General features: G+C 43.7%; 1 protein-coding gene across 1 annotated transcript in view; it reads left to right on the top strand.

The window, feature by feature from the left end:
• PAPPA (pregnancy-associated plasma protein A, pappalysin 1) overlaps positions 1-22,576 on the top strand; it is a 213,468-nt gene that overhangs the window by 128,092 nt on the left and 62,800 nt on the right. Inside the window, exons 9-11 of the mRNA XM_011971313.1 lie at positions 17,002-17,115; positions 18,082-18,217; positions 20,625-20,838. Of these exons, the coding sequence (XP_011826703.1) occupies positions 17,002-17,115; positions 18,082-18,217; positions 20,625-20,838 (464 nt within the window). The remainder of the gene's footprint in view (positions 1-17,001; positions 17,116-18,081; positions 18,218-20,624; positions 20,839-22,576) is intronic.

Genomic DNA, 22,576 nt, shown 5'->3' on the forward strand with positions numbered 1-22,576 from the left:
TTTTTTTTGAGATGGAGTCTCACTCTGTCGCCAGGCTGGAGTATAGTGGTGTGATCTTGGCTCACTGCAACCTCCACCTCCCAGGTTTTTCAAGCATCCTGCCTCAGTCTCCTAAGTAGTTGGGACTACAGGCATGGACCACCACATCCAACTAATATTTGTATTTTTAGTAGAGACAGGGTTTCACTATGTTGGCCAGGATGGTCTTGATCTCCTGATTCCATGATCCACCTGCCTCGGCCGCCCAAAGTGCTGGGATTACAGGTGTGAGCCACCGCACCCGGCCTTTCCAAAGATTTTTTAATGACCTTTCTTTTTCCCAGAGTGAGATATGACATACTAAATTTTTGTAATTCAATGTTTTAAATTTTTTAAGTCTGCATAAATTCTCACTGGAGGACTTTTGCTTTTGGAGAATATTCTCCATAATTCACAAGAAATATTGGTCTCAGTGATTTCTCACCTGTGAAGCTTTCTATTTTGTTCCCCATGGCTTATAAACTCCAAAAGTCTTGGCAGACAAGGCCACGCACAATCTCTACCTTTGCTTTACAGCCCACTGCCTAAGAGGCACATTCCAGGCAGTATGGGCCAACTTGCAATTTCCAGATATGTCTTGGGGTTTCCTTTTCTCCTGCCTGGAAACACCATCATTTGCTCCTCTACCTTTTTAGGGCTTAACTATCCTATAGCGTTTAGCTCAAGTGGCTCCTCTTGCATATCCCTCCCCTGACAACCTCAGCCCATGAGCAGCCTCCCTCTTCTATGTACAGAATACTTCTGGAATTATCAGACAGGCTTGAGCACAAGCTGACTTTCAGTGTGCATTGCTTGTGTCCACAGCTTTTCATACCAAATGACTGGTGAGCAGCTAAGGATTTGGCCCTCATCTTACGCTTTTAAGTATTTCCCATGCCCAGCACAGGGCCTGCTGTGTGGACAACACTTAGAAAATGGACTCATTAAATGATGTTGTTGGGAACAATATCTGCTGGGTGTTACCTCCTTTATAATTGGAATACATTTATAAATCAGTGTCTACAGTGATTCCCTTATGTTTCCAGGTTACAGCCTCCTATTAATATCATAGGTGATCAAAGCAGGCAGGGCCTTCTGAACTCTCCTGGTTCATCCCTTCACATTACAAAGAAGATAAGTGCTGCTGTGTGAATTCGGGGAGGAAGAGGACCTGAAAACCCATCCTGAACCCAGACCTCAAGTTCTTTCTGCTACTCTGTGCCTCCGTAATCCATCATCACCCCCGGAATGTTCACTGCACAATGAGAAGGGTTTTTTGGTAACTGTTTTTGTATGCTTACTACTGTGTGTTCCAGCATCAAGAACAGGGCCTGGCATATAGAGTTTCATGATAAATACTGAGAAATAATTTTTTTTTTGTCTGCTAACAGCTTTGGGCAAAAAGTAGGAAACAGCTTCTGGAGGCTGAGTCCCAGGAAGGAAGCTCTACCCTTTGCCTCTTGTTATTGCAGGAAAGATTGGGGTCTAAGTGATTTTCCTGTGATTGGCTTCCTACAGAGATGGATGGAAACCTAGTGGTCTTCCTTTCTGACTCGAGAATGTGGTTCACCTTCAGAGAGATCTCCCAACACAAGGCCCAGCACAGAAGGGTGTGAAGGAGTAAGAGGAAGAAAGAAGGGAGGAAGAAGAGGTGGAGGTAAAAGGAAAGAAGGAATATAGAATTAAGAGACAGAGGAAAAGGAAGGACTACACAATAACAACAAATACCAGTAATAACCATAATATAAGAGTAATTACAGAAATTGATAATGATGAGTAGAATAATCGGAATGACTTGGCTATCAGGGTGATTACATTAGGTAGGGAACTCGACACTGTTTTTTAATACATTTAAACCTGTCAACCACCCTATGAGGTAACTACTGTAATTTTCACTGATTTACAGAGGCGTAAATCAAGACTTACAAAGGTTAGGTCACTTACCCAAGTTCTACAGGTAGCCCAGTGGTAGAACGGGGAAGTCTAGAATTTGAACCCAGAACCATGTCCCTCTATAGCCAGAAAGAAAGAAGCAGCAAGTTATAAAGGAGGAAAATGTCAATTTTGTACTTTAGTGAGTAGGGTGTATCTAAATATTTGCCTGTGCAAGAGCTCTTTGAATCCTTACAACCCTACAACATAGGTACCATCATTTCATTCTGCAGTGGAAGATATTAAACTTTATGAAGGGTTCAAGGCCATGTTGTCAGTGAATGGCAGAAGCTGAAATTCCAACTCACATTCCTTTGATTTAAAATGCATGTGGCTTCTGGTCCTCAGTGAAAGATTCAGGCAAGTGGCAGGTGCAGGGGTTGTTGAGAAGTTCACATTGTGGATCCCGGATTCCCAGGCACTGCATCTCAGAACAGCTGCTTCAACACCCTGTTTTTGTGCAGATGTCTGTCGTCCTGGCCAAGGCTGCCACTAGGGGAAAGCATCACTCTGGAAGGTCCTTGTTCCTCAGAGAACTCTGCTGATAGAATGGTGGACACATAAGTCAATAGTGTCCATTGCACCTGTGGTGGACAAAGCTCCCCGGTTTGTACATCACAGTCACTGTTTCTACCTCTGAAACGTGGAAGGGCAGGCCAGGGAGAAATGCCACTTTTGTCTTTAAAAATGGGAGTTCTTGTTTGAATTGGAAGGTCTGCAGGATACTGTTAAAAACATAAGTGACTACTGTCTGCCTGTTCCTCACATACATCACTGCATTGCATCCTTCGGAGACTCTTCCTAGGAAAAAATCAAGCTCGAGGCAACCTAGACAAGAGTACTGCCTCCTCTTCAAAAGCAAAAAGAAGAGAGCGAATCATGCAGCAATTCCCAGCCCTTACTCATTTAGGCTATAAGAGGGGATGGGAGGACCCTGAGGTCTGCAGTGAGAAGCAGGAGCCAGAGACAATGCACTCTGCATGATCATCTTGGCATCTAGTGAGGTTCCCTGCAGGTAATGTGACTTGTACTTCATTTTCAACACAATCTGGAACACACAGCTCTTAATTTGGAAAGCTGAATAACAGGAGAAAGGGGGAAGAGGGGAGGAAACAAAAACAACAACCTGGAAACTTCTAGTTTTATGAACTTGAGAAAGTCTTGTTCTTTCAAGACAGATGTTTTTAAGTAAAAAATCACTCCTCTGACCTTTCTTGAATAGGCCAGTGTGGTCAAAACTGCCATTAACCACTGTTCAACTATTTGTAACCAAGGGTTTCGGTGACCAGGCACCGAACTTGGATGTGGTCATCACTTTTCTGATTAACCCATGAATGCCCAGGGGCTTTGATTTAAAATCAAAGGACGAGGAGAGGTGTAGAAGCTTCCTAAGACATTCCCCTTTAGTCTTAGTAGCTCTGAGCTGAGTGATGGAGATTTCCATGTTTTAGTGCTTTACTCCAGGGTTGGCTGTGTGTCTGAATTTCACTCTAGAGCCAGCAGAGAAAACATTTGCATTAAAGCTAAGTAGATGTGTGTTTTTTATCTTCAGTGTCTAAATCTCAGTCAGTTTCAGGTTTGGGGCTATAGAGCAGAAGGCATTACCCAGCCCTGTTCTAGGATTATGGTGTTTTCGTATTCTGGTCCAGAACTTGGAAGTGTTTCAGTGCTCAACATACTGCTCTAGAACTGACAATGCCTCTGGGCTCTGAAATAAAATTCATGATTTTTCAGGATTCTTATCTGGAGCTGGAAATGCCTTGGAATTTTCTACTGCTGGCAGTAGCTCTGTGCTCCTGTCTAGAGTCAAGTGTTTATCCTGACTGAAGTTAACAGTGCTCTCTTGATCTGATCCAGAGTCTACACTGGTTTTATATTCTGATCTAGAATTTGTAACATTTCATTAATTTCTTTCAGAACAAATGCAAAAATAAAGTTTAAACTACAGAAAGTTAGCAATGTATTTTTTAAAATAACATGCTCAGAACTGTGTTCACAGCAATATTCAGCATCTCAAACTTATCCTTCACGCCTCTGCTGTTGACATCATTTGGAAAACTGGGTTTGTTATGGCTTAGCTGTGGCCGAGTTTTTCTCCTTCACTGGCCTTTTTTTTTTTTCTTTTTTTCTCCAGTTCCTGCTCTCTAGAGCCCATTTGATATTGATATTAAGACCTGGCCTTCAGACGTAGATTGCCTCAGCAACTCCCTTCTCCAAGCCCCTCCCTCAGCCTTCACAGCACTTGAACGCAGAACCTACCACATTTCTCTATGAGTGTTTGCTTGCTTCATTCTTCATCTCCTACCCCCATGGGTTTGGGAGCTTTTAGGAGAAGGAATTTTTATCTTTATTGCTTTCGTTCCTTTGGGGTCCATTTTCTTCATGCGGACCATGGGAATGAAGAACCTAACACATCAATAAGTGCTAAATAATGTTTGTTGAATGAGTGAATGACTGAATGAGAGAGACGTAGAAACATTTGAGCCTAGTCTGGACAAGAAAAAAAAAATGGTTCTTTCAAAAGAAAACAGATCCCTGGGAGCACCCAAACCACTGCCTCTCACCCTGTAAGAATATAAGGAAGGTTTTGCATCCCACTCTTTTAACCCCGTCAGCATCTAACTCTTGGAGGTAGCACATGTGCTGTGAAGTCACCCACGGACCATCTGGCTGGGGATCCCGTGTTCCTCCTCTGCTGCAAGAGATTACGTAAACTGGACGGCAACCTCCAGATGTTAGCAGTTTCTGCTCATTTTTTTCCTCCCTTTTCAACAACAATAATAATAATTAAAACAAACACAGGCCTCATCCCCCACCCGCACCCCTGAAATTACAAACAGGTGGGCCCAGATGTCCTCCCCTTTCTGTCCAAGGGACTCCTAGTCTCGAGACCCCGTCGCCGGCCCTCAGCAGGGCCTGCCCTGGGCTGAGCCGGACAGTCATGCCAGCTGCCCTGTGGCTCAGGCCACAGTCTCCCGAAAGGGGAAATGGCCGTGTCATGAGAAGTCTCTGTGCCAGACTTTCCCTCTCCCCACCTCCCACCCCAAAACCTTGGCCTCCAACTTAAATGGATGTATTTTGGAGGACTAGGTGGCTTAAGAGATTAGTAATGAGATCCCAAGTCTTTCAGTGCTGGGTCAGGAGTTCATAGGCGGGCCTGGGCGACTAGTGAATGGCATAATTAGGGAGACAGGGAGCAGGCCTGCGGAGGGCCCGTGTGAAATGAGCACGGCCAGGCCTTTAATGGCAGCAGTTGTCAGCAGCACAAAAGGCGACCGCCACATCCGACACTAATCACTCTCCCTTGTTAGAGGATTTACTAGCTGGAGGAGCTCGAGCCCCCTGCCCATCTCCTCCTCAAAACGGGCATCCAGGAAGAGACTCGGCCCGATGCCTGGCTGTACTGTCTGCAGAACGGAGAGCTGATGCCAACCCCACGGGGTAGAGGTGTGAGAACTAACATTTCATGCAATATAAATGAGTGACTAGTGTCATTATTTTAATCAGTACTTCCACTGCTATTGTGAATTTTCTTTCTCCATTTGAAAAAAGGGAGTGGGGTGGGCGATGCATCTCCCCATCACAATGACACCATAAGGATGGTGTCCATGGAGGTGAAAGCATTTGGATATTTATCATCCTCACCGTTATTGTCACCATTCTCATTAAGATCAGCGTGTACACTGTGTGGGTTTCTGTTTTCTCATCTGTAGAATGGACTGGGAATAGGAGATAGACTTGAAGTAACACAGACTTCAACATCCACTCCTGACAGGTATGGCCTTGGTGCCTTATTATTACCTCTGAGCCCAGGCTGTTTATCTATAGGACAAACAAGGAGGAGGATAGTAACACTGGCTTCCCGGGAATGTGGGGATTCTATGTTTGGAACATAGGTGCTGGACAGTAAATGATGGCAAAGAAAACATGTTAGCTTTACCACTTTCATGAATGCTGTCTTAGGCCTCTAACATAAGCTTTTCCCTTAGAAGAAGGTTGAGACATCTATCTGCTGTCCCCCAGAAATCCTGAACCTGTGTATGAAATTGAGCAATTTAATGAGTAGTCTCTAAGAATCGATTCTATGATTCCTAACCATATCATTTCTAAGAAACTTAGTTTCCCTACCTGTAAAAATGTTAGTATGCTGTAGGGCAATGATGCCTTATATGATTTCTATATTCCCTTTCCATTGAAAGCCTGGCTTTTCCTCCATGATCATTTGGCCTGGCCAGGGGTTTGCACCCTAAATCCCAGGGTTTCAGACTTGTGGGGAGGTGCCGGCCTGAAGGGTATAAGACCCCTACGGAGTGTGAAATGCCTAATGTGTTAGGGACAGATCCCTGGAGCAATGAGGTGCTAATCAGCCCAGAGCTGAGCCCAAGGCTGGAGGGCATCCAATGCCAAGTTATCTTATCAGAAAGTGTCTCCTGGGTGGAGGCCCTGAGATCTGCTGCTATTTCTAGAACTCTGGGAGGGAAGAAGAAGCCATCTCTCTGTCTCACACTCTGGCCCTGCACACAGGAAATTCTTCTTTCCTTGATTGTCTGTCTATGCCAAATAATAAATCCTCATATTGAAAGAAAGGCAAACCACCCCTCCCTTTCCCCTCTATCTCTTTAAGGCAGGCATCAAAGGGGAAAGCTGCTCTGGAGGCCTGGAGAAAGTGATAATTGTTTCTAATGGTTGGTAAAAGAAAGCCTGGCTCCCCCCTCCTCTTTTTGCTGCCATTGCTATTAAGTGTGTAAAAAGGAGGTGTATGTGTGTGTGTGTGTGTGTGCCTATGTGTTGTGTTGTGTATCTGTTAACCCTTGGTTTCCCTTAAAGTTTTCTGTGTTCAGTGGGTCAGTTTGGAATTAGAGGCATAAGAGGGAAGCAGGGACAGGAGTAGGAATGAAGAGATGATCCCAGGTAGGAGAGGTCTATAGTGCTCTGCAGGTAGTGGGAGAGGCCCTGAACCTGAAGCTGGAAGATTTGAATTGTGTTTATTCATTATATGCATTAACTGAGATGAGACATGTAAAGCGTTATTGTTGTTATACATTCTTTTATTCAACAAATATTTGCTTAGTATCTAAGCTGGACCTTCCTCTACTCTTAATACTGAAGATAGAAAAGGTAAAAGCTCATTCTTCTTGAACTTGACCAAGTTCAAGAATTGCAAATAGGGTTCATCTTCTAGACCAGTTCTGAGCAATTGACAATGACTCCCCATGGTGTTTTGTTGAGATGGATTTAGAGGCCTACCTTCAGGGATGCACTATTTAATTAATGGTGCCTGTCCTGTGCAGTGGATGAGAGAATGATAGCACTGATGTCACATGGGAATGAGTCCTGGTTCTCCTGGTCCCTTTCCAGCACTACATGGTTATTATTATCTCTAAACATTGGTCTAGGCCCTATAGACTTGGGTTTCTAGATCTAATGCATCAACAGTGAACTGCCTATAAAGCCTTGAAAAACCCATATTAGTTTAACACAGGGGACATTCAGTGAGCCCTGCCCAGTAACCTGCATTAAACACTGATGAAAAGGAAAGAGAAATCAGGCATAGGCACTGTCTTTGAAGCTCATATGTGGAGATTCAGATGGACATACAAGGAACCACAATGCAAGTGTATTACACCAAGGGTGTGGACCAAGAGTTATTGGGAGGTCAAGCCATGGAGTAAGTAGAGAACAGACTTTGAGTCAGATAAGCATGAGTTTGACTGCTAAGACTTGACAAGCTGATAAATGCCTACCCAAATCTCAGAGTCCTTTTATCTCAACTGGGGATAAAGATGCTTATTTCACAAGATTATTAGGAGGGTAAAATGAGATAATACACAGGCAGCACCCATTTTGGGCAGACCATCTTTAAAAGCTGGTGCCGGCCAGGCGTGGTGGCTCACGCCTGTAATCCCAGCACTTTGGGAGGCTGAGGCGGGTGGAATACCTGAGGTCTGGCCAACAGGGTAAAAACCCCATCTTTACTAAAAATACAAAAAGTAGCTGGGTATGGTGGCAGGAACCTGTAATCCCAGCTACTTGGGGGACCAAGGCAGGAGAATCGCTTAAACCTGGGAGGCGGAGGTTGCAGTGAGCTGAGATCATGCCATTGCATTCCAGCCTGGGGGACAAGAGGAAGACTTCGTCTCAAAATAAAATAAAATAAAATAAAATAAAAAGAGCTGGTGCCCTCTCCCACTCTCCCAGGAGAACACTGAGGAGGGGGAACACCATCTGATAAAAAGAGCAAAGCCTAGTTTATGGAGGAGGTTTTATTTCACCTGGGCCATTCTGTGTCCAGGTTCCCTGAGGCCCTTTACAGCTGTAGTCTTATAGGCTGTCTCTCAGCAGGCTTTCCCTTCTGTAGTCCTCAGGACCCTTAAGGATCTTGGGGGTTTATATCAGGAAATCAACTTCTGTCCTTCTTGCACCCTTGCAATTCTTGGGAAATAACCCTGCATTGGAACTGCAAGCCTGAGGTTAAAATATGGCCTAAGGAGAAATATTGAGAAACACTGCCTGGCCGTGTGTGTGTGTGTGTGTGTGTGTGTGTGTGTGTGTGTATGTGTATGTTGCACACTCGTGCATTTATGCATATTGTTATTGTCAGTATCCATCCCCACACTCCTCCTCCCCATTCCTTTTCCTATTTTCTTCTATAAGGCTCATTCGCAGGTCCCTTTGGGTGGAAAAAGGAAATTGGAGAGGTTGGGCTAGAGGCTTGATGAGCACTTCCTCCCTCCCATGATTGACAAAAGGGCATGTAAATCTGTAAAATCGAAATTCAATGGAAACCTCATGGCATGTCCCCTGTGTGGGAAAATACCAGAGCCCCCGCTCCCCCTCTTCTCCCTCCGTCTCCCTGCCTTTGTGTACATCGTGTGTGGGTGGAAGATAAACTGGATTTTAAAAAACCCTTTGAAAGCAAGACATCGTTAACTCCTCTAATTGAAAGCAGTCTTCTGCAAAGGAGGGGGATTTGAAAGTGGGTGCTGGATGTAGCGGCTGGCAGTGCACTGAGTGGACAAGAGTCCCCGGGTCCTGGAGCCACAGAGTCCTCTGTTGCTGCAGACCTGGAATCCCTAGTCACCACCAGACATCCTGGCCCATCACAGAAGAGCTTACTGTACATGTTTAAGTCAGTCTCTTCTCCCTTCACTGGGCTATGTTTCTCCATCCATCAAATGTGAGAATTGGAGTAAGAATTTCCGAGGACCCTCCCAGCTCAGACATCCAATGATCCCAAAGCTCTGGACGAAGGATTTCCCCAGCTATTTTGCAACATGCAATTGCAGACACGAAAAGAGAGAGAGAGAGAGAGAGAAAACGCATTGCTGGAAAGGCTGCAGTAAACTTTTACGTTACTGTTCTGATTGTCTTTGTCTAAAAAGGTGTCTTGGAAATTAGCCTTCAGCTTCAGAGAAAGGGACCCGTAAGTCTCAGAACTCAACAGGATGTTCACCTGCTGCACGGTGTGGTTTTGTTGTTGTTGCTGTTGTTGTTTGTTTGTTTGTTTCTTTGCTTGTTTTACACTTAGAGTCAACATTCTTTTCTGCAGCATTCAGAGAAGCTGTGAATCAAAAGCCAGCAGAATGTCAGGACTGAAAAGCCCTCTGGAGATGAATTCATCTTACTTTGTCTTTCCATAAATAGGAAGAGAGAAGGTCAGAAAAAGTGAGCAATTGAGTCAGTTCTAGGAGGCAGGTCCCTTGCCTGGCAGTTGCAGGTTCTTTCTACCATATCACTCCACTCCAGGGCAGACCTGAAAAGGCCTGTTTTGGTCTGTTGAAGCAGCTTCTATTTCAGGAGCCCCAGGGGAAGACAAGAAGTCCCAATTCCATCTTCCATGTGGCTGAGATTAAGACCCCGCTAGCACAGATACATCCATTCTCTTGTTTAAAAATCTTGTCACAGCCCTGAGAGGTATGTAGGCAAGCTCTCTTGAAGTTAACATCCATGGTTAAGAATGTGGGCTAAATTTGTGCGTGGATTTCAATTTTGGTTCTACCGCTGATTAGTTGTGTGACCCTAGGCAAATTACTGGGCCTCAATTTTGTTATCTGTAAAATGAGAATCATTCTAATATCTACTTCACAGAGTCCTTGTGAGCACCGCATGATTTAGTACACATGGAGTCCTTAAAACAGTGCCCAGCATAGAATAGGCACCTGATACATGTTGCTGCTGCTGCTACTGCTGCTGTTGCCTGCCGGGTCCCTATTATTTCCTGTGTGCTGGGAAATCTGCTGGGATTTATTTGAGGATAAATAAAACATGCTTCTCACCTTGGAAGTCTTCAGAGTTTAAAGAGATGAGACTGGACACTAAACAACTATAATCTAACTTGACAGGTGCTGTAACTGAGGTATAAATAAGGAACTATATGGACACATAAAAAAGAGCAATTAATTCTGCCTGGGGAGTGAGTAAAGGCTTTCAGAGGAGGGATGATATTTGAGAGTGGCTTTGAAATGCGTGTAGTATTTCACAAAATGGGCAGTGCAGCAGTGGTCGGGGTGGGGGTTCTGGGCTCCAGCATCATGGAGGGGGAGTCTACAACATGTGGGAGAAAGAGTTGTCCAGCTTGAAGGAAACATCACTGTATAGATGCCAGGGAAGGGAGCACAGAGAGCAGTGAAATTGGTGGAAGCTGCTGAAACCAGCTCCTGAAAGCCTTTGTAAGCTGTGTCAAGGGAAGGTTCCATCCTGTGGATCGTGGGCAGCATGGTGGGTGGATAAGTAGCAGGGTGGTATGGTTAGTTTTTCCCCTTTGGAAAGTTAATTATGGGGAGCATTTTTATGAATGAATGTGGTGGGACCAGAAGCAAAAAGACTGGTCTTTGGTGCCCTTTCTCCACCAGAGGAAGCGGAGGTTTCGGTCGAGTCCAAGTAGCAATTGTGTTGCTTTGTAATTAAGTATACAGAACATGGAATTCTAGAGATCAGTCAACTCCTAGTTGTGATATACAACTGGATATAGGACCTTGAAAGGATTTTTCAAAGCCTCTGAGCCTCATTTTCTCACCAGAGAAAATGCAGTGGCTCTAATCTCCCAGACTATCAGGGTTAAACGATATTGTGACTATGAAACCCTTGGTGGATGTTATGACTGTGGGTGTCCTTAAGCTCCTGGGGCCCTTAAAGGTCATTGAGCGCAACCATTTAGTACAATTGCAGAGGGGGAATTGGAGAGTGAGAGAAATGTCCAGTTAATTGGTGACAGAGCTGGAATTAAGCCAAGTCTTCTACTGTCCATGGATGGTATTTGAAGGAAACACAGATTATCTCTGCAGATAATGGAGAGTCGAAGAGATTCTGCTAAAATGAGTGGCCCTCCCTCAAGGCCAAGTGGAAAAGGGGTCACTAGCCTTTCAGTTCCTCCAGGTGCTAGGATGAGGGTGAGAAGCAGTCATCTGCCCAGCTTCCATAAAGACACAGGGCTGGGTATCTTGGAGAAGAGAATGGTGTTGGGCACTAGAATTGCTGTCTGTCATTTCTGCCATGATTTCTTGGGGGAAGAGGTATAAATGTCACTGGAGATGTTTCTACATGGCAAAAATAGGATCAATAAGGTACAGAACATAAGTGAGAAAAGTGCACTATTTCTGGGAGACAGAAAGTTTTGCTTTTTCATAAATATGTTGCTCCATATTGGCTATACATTACTGTGCAAGATACCTCCTCTCCCTTGACCACTGCAAAGGGGAATGGTCTCAGCAGATAACCTATTCTAGTCCCATCTAACTTTAAAATAAGAAAGCTTATAGGCGTTGCTACTTAGAAGAAACAGTAGGAGAAAGTGGAGCCAGGAGTCTCTCTCTCTCTCTGACTGTTGGAGAGGACTGTCCAATGGTACATAGGCTTTCTATAATGGAAATGAGCTGTATGTCCATGAAGTAATCAAGAGGCTATGTCATCCCTCCTCCAACCTGAGAGGACCTAAGTGAGGGTGCTTGTCAGCCCAACCACATCTGCTCTTTGCCTAGCACTGCTATATCAATTTATTTTTCCCTTCACTTATTTTATGTAATAAAATATTTTATGTAAAAATATTTAATGTATTTATACATTAATAAATGTAATTATTAATTGTTGTCCCAGGACAACAAAGCTGTGACCTGAAGCCACCCCAGGGACCAACTATTTTCTTAGAATAAGGGCTGGGGAAGCTGCTTGGAGGGACCTGCTAGATTGCCCAGGATGAGAAAAGAAGCAAGCAGGTTTTCTGCCAGTGTAGATACCATTAAAGCTGTACCAGGGGTTCAAAGAGTCAAATACTTTCAGGCCAGTGGATCAACATTGAATGTCAACATTTTAGTCATTCAAAGTAATAATTATTTATTTTTTATTATGGGAAGAGTCATTCAAAGTAATAATTATTTATTTTTTATTATGGGAAGAGCACACCATGAGATCTACCCTCTTAACAAATTTTTAAGTGTATGGTACAGTATTGTTCACTATAGGAAAAATGTTTTACAGCAGAGTTCTAGAAATTATTCATCTTGCTTAACTGAAACCTTATGCCTATTGATTAGTCACTGATCACTTTTTCCTTCCCCAACCTCTAGCAACCACCATTCATTTCATCTTTGGTTCTATGAATGAGTATTTTAGACACTTCATATCAAGTGAGCTAATGCAGTATTTGTTTTCCATGTCTGGCTTATTTAACTTAGCATAACGTCCTCAAAATTCATTCCTCTTATTGCAGATTGCAGACTTTCCTTTTTTAAGGTCAAGTAATATTCCATTGTATGTATATATCACATATTCTTTATCCATTCTTCTGTTGATGGACATGTAGGTTGTTACCACATCTTGGCTATCATGAATAATACTGCAATAAACATGGGACTGGGCAGGACAGAAAAACAGGTTTCAGCTCCATAGAATCTCTCTTTATCTCCTTTTCCATTTCCCTAAAACTGAAAGCCTAGAGGTTGCCAGTGTTTCTAGAGCAGTCTTGATGTGTTCCACGAGACAGGGAACAATGTGAAAGGAGGGAGCAGGTCTTGTTCACACCAGCATGGCAGAGAGGGGAAAAAGGGTTACTGTGTTACTTCCTGACATCTCTAGGGCTGGAAGGCTAGGAAGAACCTCAGCATCACTGGAAAGATGGAGTATGGCTCTGCATGGGGTATAAGAAATGTGCAGATTGGGAAGGGGGAAAAGGTTGAAAAAGATTGGGAATGTCACTGGAGCCAGTGTCACTGAAGAAACTGGAGGAAGGGAGATGATAAGTGAAGAGGAGCTTAGGGGTGATGGTAGGGAGAGCTAAAGAGGCCCCTAGAATGTGTGATGTAACTCTCCTGCATGTCTCCTCCCAAAACATTCAGTAAAGTCAACATTGTTCAGCAATGCTTTATGGAGTTGGATTTGCCTTTTTGGAAAGTGAAAAAAGCCCAAAAAAACAAAAAAACAAGGGTGGATGAAAACAGAGCATCCCCATAAAACCAGTCACCTTGGAGATCACACTTGTGTCCTTAGTGACCAACTCTGTGTCATGGCAAGTCTCTTTTGTTTGCTGTTATCTGAAGCCTGGCATGCCATATGCCCTCAGTAAATGGCTGCTGAATGAGCAAATTCACTCAACGTCTATGAAAGCAGGAGGCTTGTAAGGGTTTGCCTCTCTCTTCCTCTCCAGCCTCCCTCCACTTCCCCAGGAACACAGATGATTTTGCAGATCAACTAGGGCTTTGGGCAAAATTTCAGCTGGATTTGTTCATTCTTCTCTGATCTGCTTTGACTGTCCTTGGTCAGGATTGCAGCCAACTTGAAACAAACACAAAACAAAATAGGAAAGCAGAAGAATAAAATAACGCCAGTATATTCCTCTAAAACCCTGTCTAGTGCTAATAGAACTGACAAGAGGAAATAGTATTTAAGCAATAAGAGGGCTTTGTTCATGTCAAAGACTCCTGTAGCCATGAATGTTTCAGATGCAGAGATAAGACCGACCCCCAATCCAGCCTTCAGAGATGTGCTTCACCAAGCTCTGCTGGGAGACAGACAGCTAAGAACACAAGGGGAAAGAATTCCAAAATGATACATGTCGAATTGCTGGCCTGGATTTCAAATTCCATAGATAGTTTATGCAAAGTCTTGCACTGTTGTAAAGTGTAACACAATACACTGGCAGATCTGCCTAAACCCGATCCCAGTTGTTTTTGAGAAAAATAAATAAACTTAAAAACGTCTTCCAGCCCATTTAAGTGGCTGTGTTCTACCCTTAGCCTCCTCAGTGTGAGACTTCTAGAGATTTGAATAACTGAAGCCATCACCTAATTCCTAGGCAATGGGATAGTTGATTCATAGCGTGTTTCTTCTCAAGAAGTTACCAGTGATATTCAGAGAATTAATATTGTGCTCTCAGAATCCATCAATTTCTAGGGCCGGGGTGAGGGAAACTTTGGCAGCTAACACATTTCAATACTTTTTGATGTATTTAAAGCAATGAAACTCTTTTCTTAAATGAAATATTATAAGGCAGCTTGATATATAAAACAGGTGAGTGGAGATGCTCTGTTTGAAATAGTAGAGTGGAAACTAAGTAGATCTTCTCTACATCATGATCCCCTGGCCAACTTCTTCATGGAATCCAAGGAATCCATGAAAGATGCATGAAAACCTGTTGTATAACCCAGCATTCAGATGTGCAAGGTAAACTAAGGGCCAAAAGATAAGACAACTTGTTCACAATTGCATACCACATTTTGGTTATCTGTATTATCTGTATTATACTTGCAGCTTTACTATAAATATGAAATTACTTCAACAAAAGGTTTATTTAAAAATAAAAGTACTAATGCTTGCAACTGCAGATTATGATGCAACCATGTGCTTCGATTAGTGTCTACTTATTACAAAGATAATTGAGACTTGGCATTTTCCAAGACCTCCTTGAAGCCAGAACCATTGCAAGAAGTAATGGAAAGAGAGACATTTGAGTTTGCACAGATTTATAGATGGGATTCCCAGGATGGCACATAGCATAGAATATAGATGGGATTCTCAGCAAGATGGTGCCAAGAGTAAGGATGGGCTGTCGTAGAAAATTCAGACCTGGTCCAGGTCATTGGAGCCCACTGTACTGAACACATTGTTAGGAAAACTGATGTTGATGGTTTTATATCTATTTTCAATGGCTTTCTAAGCTAACAGTTTGGATTTTTTTTTTAATTTATAAAATTACATAGGATGATGTAAACCAAAACCACCTATGTATAACAGGTTTATGGACCACCTGAAGTTGACAACTGTGCAAATTTTTTCATATTTGCTTCATGTCTCTTTCTGTAAGAAAAATAACACACCACAAATAAGATTGAGGGCCCTTTTTTTCCTGACTCCCAATGTCATTCCCTTCCTTGATTCATAGAAACAACTACCACCCTGAATTTGATGTATACTTCTCTACTCTATTTTTAATTCGCATGAATCGCTGGGCAATATATAGTTTTGCTTTGTGTTATTTTTATAAATGACGTCATGATGTACTTATCCATTTGCACCTTGCTTTTTTTTTCCACTCAGTGTTACGTTTTGTGATCTCTCCATGTTGACGGCTGTGAGCTTACCATTAGGGCTTCCTTTTCATTTGACTAGAGACCATACTGAGCTAAGCATTAAAATATTTTTATATCATCCTTGTATATGAATCTAGTTTATTTCTCTTACTGTTCCTTTGTCATAATAGAATTCTGTCATGTGAATATTTCATATTTTATACATTTCTCCACCAACAGGAGAACATATAAACTATTTCCAATCTTTTCCTACTATATTTATTGTAGAAATGGATATTCTTAATCCTTGTGTATACTTTTCCATTTTACTTTTGTTTTTGCTTGTTTTAGGTGTTTATGTTTGTTTGATCTTGTTGAGGATATATCACTTTTTTTCAATAGCATATGAGATCCTCAGGGCTCTCCAGGTCAGTCGTACTTTTCAGATGAGTAGAATGCACTGAGAAGACATGAAATGACAGGACCAAATTCACAGGGAAGTTTTGAGAGAGGAGCCACATTAGAGACCAGAGAAGAAGTGTCAGTTTGGGATGACCTTCTACCAAAGGCCTCACCAATGTCAAGGACAACTCAGCTGTTCCTATCCTCTTTCCCTCATTACACTGTTTTCTGTTTATATTTATATATGTATTTGTAATTACTTGACTAATATCTGCACACATTGCCTGCTCTAAGCTCTTCAGCATCTGTCTTTTTTTATCATTTTGTCCCAGAGTGTTTGACAAGCAATAGTTACTCAATAAATATCATTCAAATGAATGAATGAATCAGTAAACAAAGTGACATTTGAATATGCAAGAAACTCCTAAGTTTGAAGAATCCTGCTTGTCTATAAATGTTTCCTATTTCTTTTAATACTGTTTGGTATTATCTATCATTGAGAATGAATTTGTGTGTGTGTGTGTGTGTGTGTGTAGGGGTGTGTGTATGTGTGTGTGTGTGTATAAAGTGATGGAACTGATTTTCTTTGTTGATGGAGAAGCAAATGCTAATGTTTTCACGGTCTTTTCTCTGTTGTAATATCACTTGGAGCACAATTTACAGATTTCTTCTAAAATCATCTGCTTGACATTCAAGATTCTATGAGATCTAATTATTCAACCCACCTTTTCTGCCACTGTCCCTCACTCTCAGTAGTAACAGGCATTTTATCACAACCTAAGCATTCTGGGTTTCTGCTTTCCTCTGAGCCTTGCTTCTATTCCCTCCACCTGCAATGCCCTTCCTCTTATCACTGCCCTACTCTTCCAGGCCCAACTCAAATATCATCTCCTCCAGGATTTGTCTCTGTGAGAATATCTCTGTCATCTCTACCATCAAAACACATTATCTATTATATCCTTAAAAGTGTTGAGGATTACCTCTTCTGCATTAAAATGTGAGCTCCTGGACCAGATTCTGGTCTTTTCATCCTTGTTTTTTCCTGTGGTGCCAAGAGCAAAATAGGTGAACAGTAAAGGTTTGTAAAATTGAATTTAGTTGAACTTCTGACACTCCCTAAAACATAATTTTTTTTTTTATGTTTTTCCAGGTGTGTCGAACCAAGGTGATAGATCTCAGTGAAGGCATTTCCCAGCACGCCTGGTACCCTTGCACCATCAGCTACCCATATTCCCAGCTGGCTCAAACCACTTTTTGGCTCCGGGTAAGCTGAAGCTCTGAGAGCTTTGGAATCTCCAGCAGCGAGCCACAGAAAACACGGACTCCCATGACCCTTTCTGAAGATGGGTTGTCTACCTGCTGAGGGTGTTAATTATAAGCACAGGGAACAAAACACTTAGCAGTGTGATGCTTCCTGAAATGGAATCCTAATTGCTCATGGAATGCCCCCACTGAGCTCTTGTTTTAGCAAAGAGTTTGGGATACATCTTGTCCGCCTGGAACCTCCTATTCATTGTTCAAAATCTTTTAAAATTATCTTTTCCTCCTTGAACCTTTTACTGATCACCAGAGAAAGAAATGACATTATCTCTCTTCTTGTCCTGCACATGTTTGGTCACTTGTAGGAAGGCACTTGTGACATGGTATTACAGAGCTGTCTGGTCTTTCTTTCTGGCTAAGGATTGTGGATATTATTGCATTTTGGCTGTGTGTCACTGACCTACTTTGAATTCCCAAAAATGCAAGGGCCATATCTTCTTTAGCTTTCTCTCCTCAAAGCTGAGTGCGGAGGTTGACATGGAGAAGTGAAAGATAATAGTATTTACTGTTGTTTTGTGGGTTTTGATGTGGACCGGGACCTTTGCTACACACTTTACTCTCATTATCTCATTATCTTAGTAGAACTTCACAACAAGTCTATGATGTACCTGTTGGGTTTTTTTAATCCACCATTTAGAAATGATGGAACTTAGACCCAGAGTGGCCCAGCCATTCACTCACTGTCACACAGCTAAGTAGGAGCAGAGCAAATATTGAAATTGGGTTTCTGATCTCAGAGCCTGTGCTCTTCACTGTTAGGTTTCATTGTCCCCCTTCCCACCTTGGACCCCGATGAGTAGTAGCCCAGTTCTTAAAAAGGAAGTTTCTCCTCAAATGCACCCCAATGGGGCTGCCTCCCCACCACATGACTGAGTGCACATGTGACCCTCCTATGTGTTTGCAATTTCAGGCGTACTTTTCTCAGCCAATGGTTGCTGCAGCTGTCATTGTCCACCTGGTGACGGATGGGACATATTATGGGGACCAAAAACAGGAGACCATCAGTGTGCAGCTGCTTGATACCAAAGATCAGAGCCACGATCTAGGTAAGCATGCTCTCCTGGGCTTGGCTTGCTCTTGGTACCTGCTTCCACCTCTGCACCATGACTAGTTGTGAGAATCAGCTTAGAATGAGTTTTTCCTTCCTTTCTCCCCTTTCTTGCTTATTTTCTATTTGGCATTCTGGTTGCCCTCAAATCAAGATGTGGTGATATATCCAGAGAAATCTAGATCTGGCAGATACAGGGATAAGGAGTCAATGGCCAAGCACTCCCTTCTGCCAGCCCCCTTTAACCTCAGATATCCCATATTATTCCCCAAAGACCCCAAGAAGGAGGGAGACTGAGTAAGAGCCATTTCCCCATTGTACATATCACCACCTGAGACCCAAAGAGAGGCACTGAGAGACCCCAAGTCACATGGCAGGTCAGGAATTACTAGTTAGATTTTCAGTGTCATAGCCTATTGCCTTTTACCCTATAACCGGGAGTGTTCATGACCCTCCACCCCAAGTGGGGACTGTATCACCAATATAACCTCTGGAGAAGTTTCCAATGGGAATAGGAATAGGAATATTGTAGGAGTAGGGAGGCAGTTGAGGAGTCAGGTTCTACCATGGGAGGGCCTGCCTAAGGGGAGGGCCTGCCTAAGTGCAGGGCCAAGGGGGAGGACAAGGGTTGGACTTGCCACTTGTACCACCCCTTTGCATACCCACATGTACTGAGGTTCAGAGAAGAGAGCCTGAATCCAGAGCTGACAGCTGAGGTTTGGATCCTGTCCCCACCACTCACTCACCTTGAGAAGGTGAGCAGTCTTCCTGCCCTCAAAGCACGTTACTTAGAGGCTCACTTGCTTCATATACACAGCAAAGACAATGATATCCACCTTAGAGTCAGAGTGTGCTATTATTTGACACGGCTGTAACCATGCCTAGCACAAGATCAGAACCTAAGAAATTCCTATTGTCGCTACGAATTTCCTATGACACCTTCACACTTCCAGTCTACCCCGGAGAGCTCTGGGCAGCCTGGCTACTCCAAGCATTTGGAATTCTTGGCCAGTACTGAAGCCTGGACTTCAAAGCTGTGCCCAGACCATTCTGCAGAGAATGCCTTTCAAAGACCTGTATGAAGCAAGCAGGAAGGGGTCATTTCAGGGTCAGATAAAAGCCAAGGGATCAGGGAAGGTTTTCTTGTTTTGTTTTTATGCTTATTTATTTAGTTACTTTTAAAGGCAAAGGGAACCTATGAATAAGGAAGAGAAAGAAAACCCCTCTGGACTTAGCAGGATTCCTGGGAAATTTCCCTAAGTGAGAAACAAATATTTTCGTAGTTATTGTTGCATAGCCCAGGGCTCTGAGGAGAGGTTTTTCAGCAGAGTGGGGAAAAGTCTGGTTCCACAGAAGCTCTTTGGATCCTGCTACTGATGCCTGAGGCCTTTCTGATTTTCCCCTCCACCCCCACCATCACCATCTTCCTCAGTCCACAGCATCCCAGGATTCTCAGAGGCAGCTTTACCTCTGGAACTGAGAAGGGCACCTGCTTCAGGCTTCCACACGAGAGACTTCTCCTTACATAGCAAGTCTGCCAGGACATGGTTAGGATTATACCATTTTTTGGATGTGAAAACTGAGTTTTAGAGGCTTTCTGGAGTCCCCTTATTAGGAAGGGGCTACACCATCATTTAAACTCAGGTCCGCCCAACACCAAAGCCAGCTTCCGTTTTGCCAACTATAACTTGCCACAGCCTTCCTTTCCTTCTGTCCCTTGTGTATCTTTTCTCCCTGGCCCTCTCCCTTCCTTCTTGGAGAATGGGAACCTGCTGCCTGCGTTAAAAAAATACAAAACAAAACTGAGGACTCTTGAGTGAGGCAAGCTTGGATTCTCCTTAGAGTTTTAGCCATGCCTGGGCTGTGTTCCTCTGGAAAACCATCCCTGCCCACGATTCTCAACCTCTTCTGCAGACTAAGCAAGAGGTCCTTTCCTCTCAGGGCTGCTCCCAGGTTCACAGATTACTTATGAGAGTGGGCTTTTTACCCTGGGAAGCGCCTGTTGCTATGAATTATTTCCATCACTTTTCCAACTGACCAGGCAGGCAGCCTGAAACCCAGCAACTCAGACCAACAAGCCCTACAGCAATGTGGGAGGGAGGTGAGGGCCTGGGATGCTTGGCTGAGGGGTGGCCATTTGGGGGAGGGAGAGGGACTTTGGGCAGTAGGTGAAGGGGAAGCTGAGGGGGCAGGGAGGCAGGGGGATTGGAAAGATTTGGAACCAAGGAAAAAAAGGCAGACAAAGAAACTTTCAATCAGACTCAAAATCCTCACCGGCCGCCCAATGGTGCTTTTGTGCAGTGACATGAAAGGGTCTGGGGGCTTCGGGAAGGGCCCGTTGGGGAGGGCGTGACTGGCCTTGAGTAATGAGCCTGGCCCCTCGGCCCCTCTGTCTCCCCTGACAGGCCTCCATGTCCTGAGCTGCAGGAACAATCCCCTGATTATCCCTGTGGTCCATGACCTCAGCCAGCCCTTCTACCACAGCCAGGCGGTACGTGTGAGCTTCAGTTCGCCCCTGGTCGCCATCTCGGGGGTGGCCCTCCGCTCCTTCGACAACTTTGACCCCGTCACCCTGAGCAGCTGCCAGAGAGGGGAGACCTACAGCCCTGCCGAGCAGAGGTAAGGGACCCGCGGCAGACTCGCCCTGGGCCACTTGTAGCCGAGTGGAGACAGCGTGATTTTGAAGCTGGGTAGCCATTTGTGTGGCTGTAAAAAGTCTGTGCATTTCTCCCTTCTCCATCCATCCTCTGGCCTCTGGCCGGCTCTGCCTTTGGGCTTGAGAGGCCCATGAGTCTCTGAATTCCTAGGACAATTGAGGGAAGCAGGGTTGTGTGGTGAAAAATCCTCCTTCACCTGGCTTGCAGCGGCAGAATTGACAATAGCTTGCAGGGTGACCCTGGAAACATCAGTTTCCTTCTCTGAGCCTCAAGGTCCTCATCTGAACAAAAAGAGGATTAGCTCTCTTTTATCTCTGAAATACTGGGATATTCTGCTTCCTAGGTGGCACAGGCAGGAGGCATAACCTTCCTAACCAAGGGGGATAGAGTGAGACTGGTATTTGCATCATCCTAGTTCACCATGTGTTTCAGGGATAGGTGAAATCTCTGTCTTCCACAAGCCTAGCTCCTATGACGTCACGAGTGGTCTAAGAGCCTGTCTTTCAACTGCATGACATCACTCCCTCAGTGCTTTTGAGCTAGCATCTATTAATGCACCTAGTTTGGAGCTATAAGGGAGTGGACTTTCCTGAAAAGAATACAAGTTTTGGGAATACTCTTACTTGGGTTTGAACCTCCACATTGCCACTTCTTGAATGTGTGTTCTTGGGCAAGTCACTTCAGTTTTCTGAGTCATAGTTTTCTATTTTGGAATAAGCAGATGAAATCTACTCCACAGGGTGGTTGTGAGGGTTAAATGTTGCACTACAGATAAAAGTGTTCCTGCAAACTGTTAGGCACTATGTAAACATAACGATTTTAAAAAGAATATTTATAACCACCTTTTGATGATGATGGTGCTGCTTCTGTGCACAGAATTTTGTGTAAAGTTCTTAAAGTTGGAGCTGGAAAAAGCTTCAGAGATTATCTCATGCATCTGACATGTCCAAACTTCTGTGTTACCATGTAGAATCACAGGACCCAGAAAGGGGACAACTTGTGCAGAGCTGCACAGTGTCTCTCAGATTTGTTTCATGAGATCCAGAAGAAGAGAAAGTTACGATTTTTGTCGGCTCTGCAAGAGTGAGGCTTTCTGAAAGTTGATTCAGTCTTGCCCTGTATACCTGGGGGGTAAGAAAAGAAAAGAGAAGAGGGGGACAACTAGCCTTTCCCACGCCCCTGTTACCACAGAGGACACAAAAGGTGGTTGCAAAATCCACATTGTTTAGCACCCACTGTCTCTAGCTTCTGTTGTGCAAAGTCTGTCGCAATCTTTCAGAAGCAAGAGCTTCTTAAATATAACTCATTGTCTTATTTCACTCTAAGAGGATGTTTTTATCCCTTGTTTTCCAGACCCTATAAAAATAAGCTAATTCTCAGAGCCTGGGGAAACCATGTCAATGGAAATCCATTAGACCTTTTCCACAACACTTTCCCATTTTTAACCAGCCTTCCTGACCATCCATAAGTTGACCAAGGCCAGGACTGACTTGTTTGAATTCTCGATGAATGGTGTCTGTGCCCTAAGTAAACAGTAGGAAATATTTAACGACTGAAACATATCGATCGATATGTATTTGTTAGTTCTTTGGTTGTAGGAGGAACATTGAATGAGGGCAAAGTGCTGCCCTATATCTGACTAATTATGTGACCTTGGATTAGTCATTCCCCTTCACTGGGCCTCAGTTTCCCCATCTTTA

This window comes from Mandrillus leucophaeus, unplaced genomic scaffold (assembly GCF_000951045.1).
Source record: "Mandrillus leucophaeus isolate KB7577 unplaced genomic scaffold, Mleu.le_1.0 Scaffold1210, whole genome shotgun sequence".
In the NCBI taxonomy this organism is placed as follows: domain Eukaryota; kingdom Metazoa; phylum Chordata; class Mammalia; order Primates; family Cercopithecidae; genus Mandrillus; species Mandrillus leucophaeus.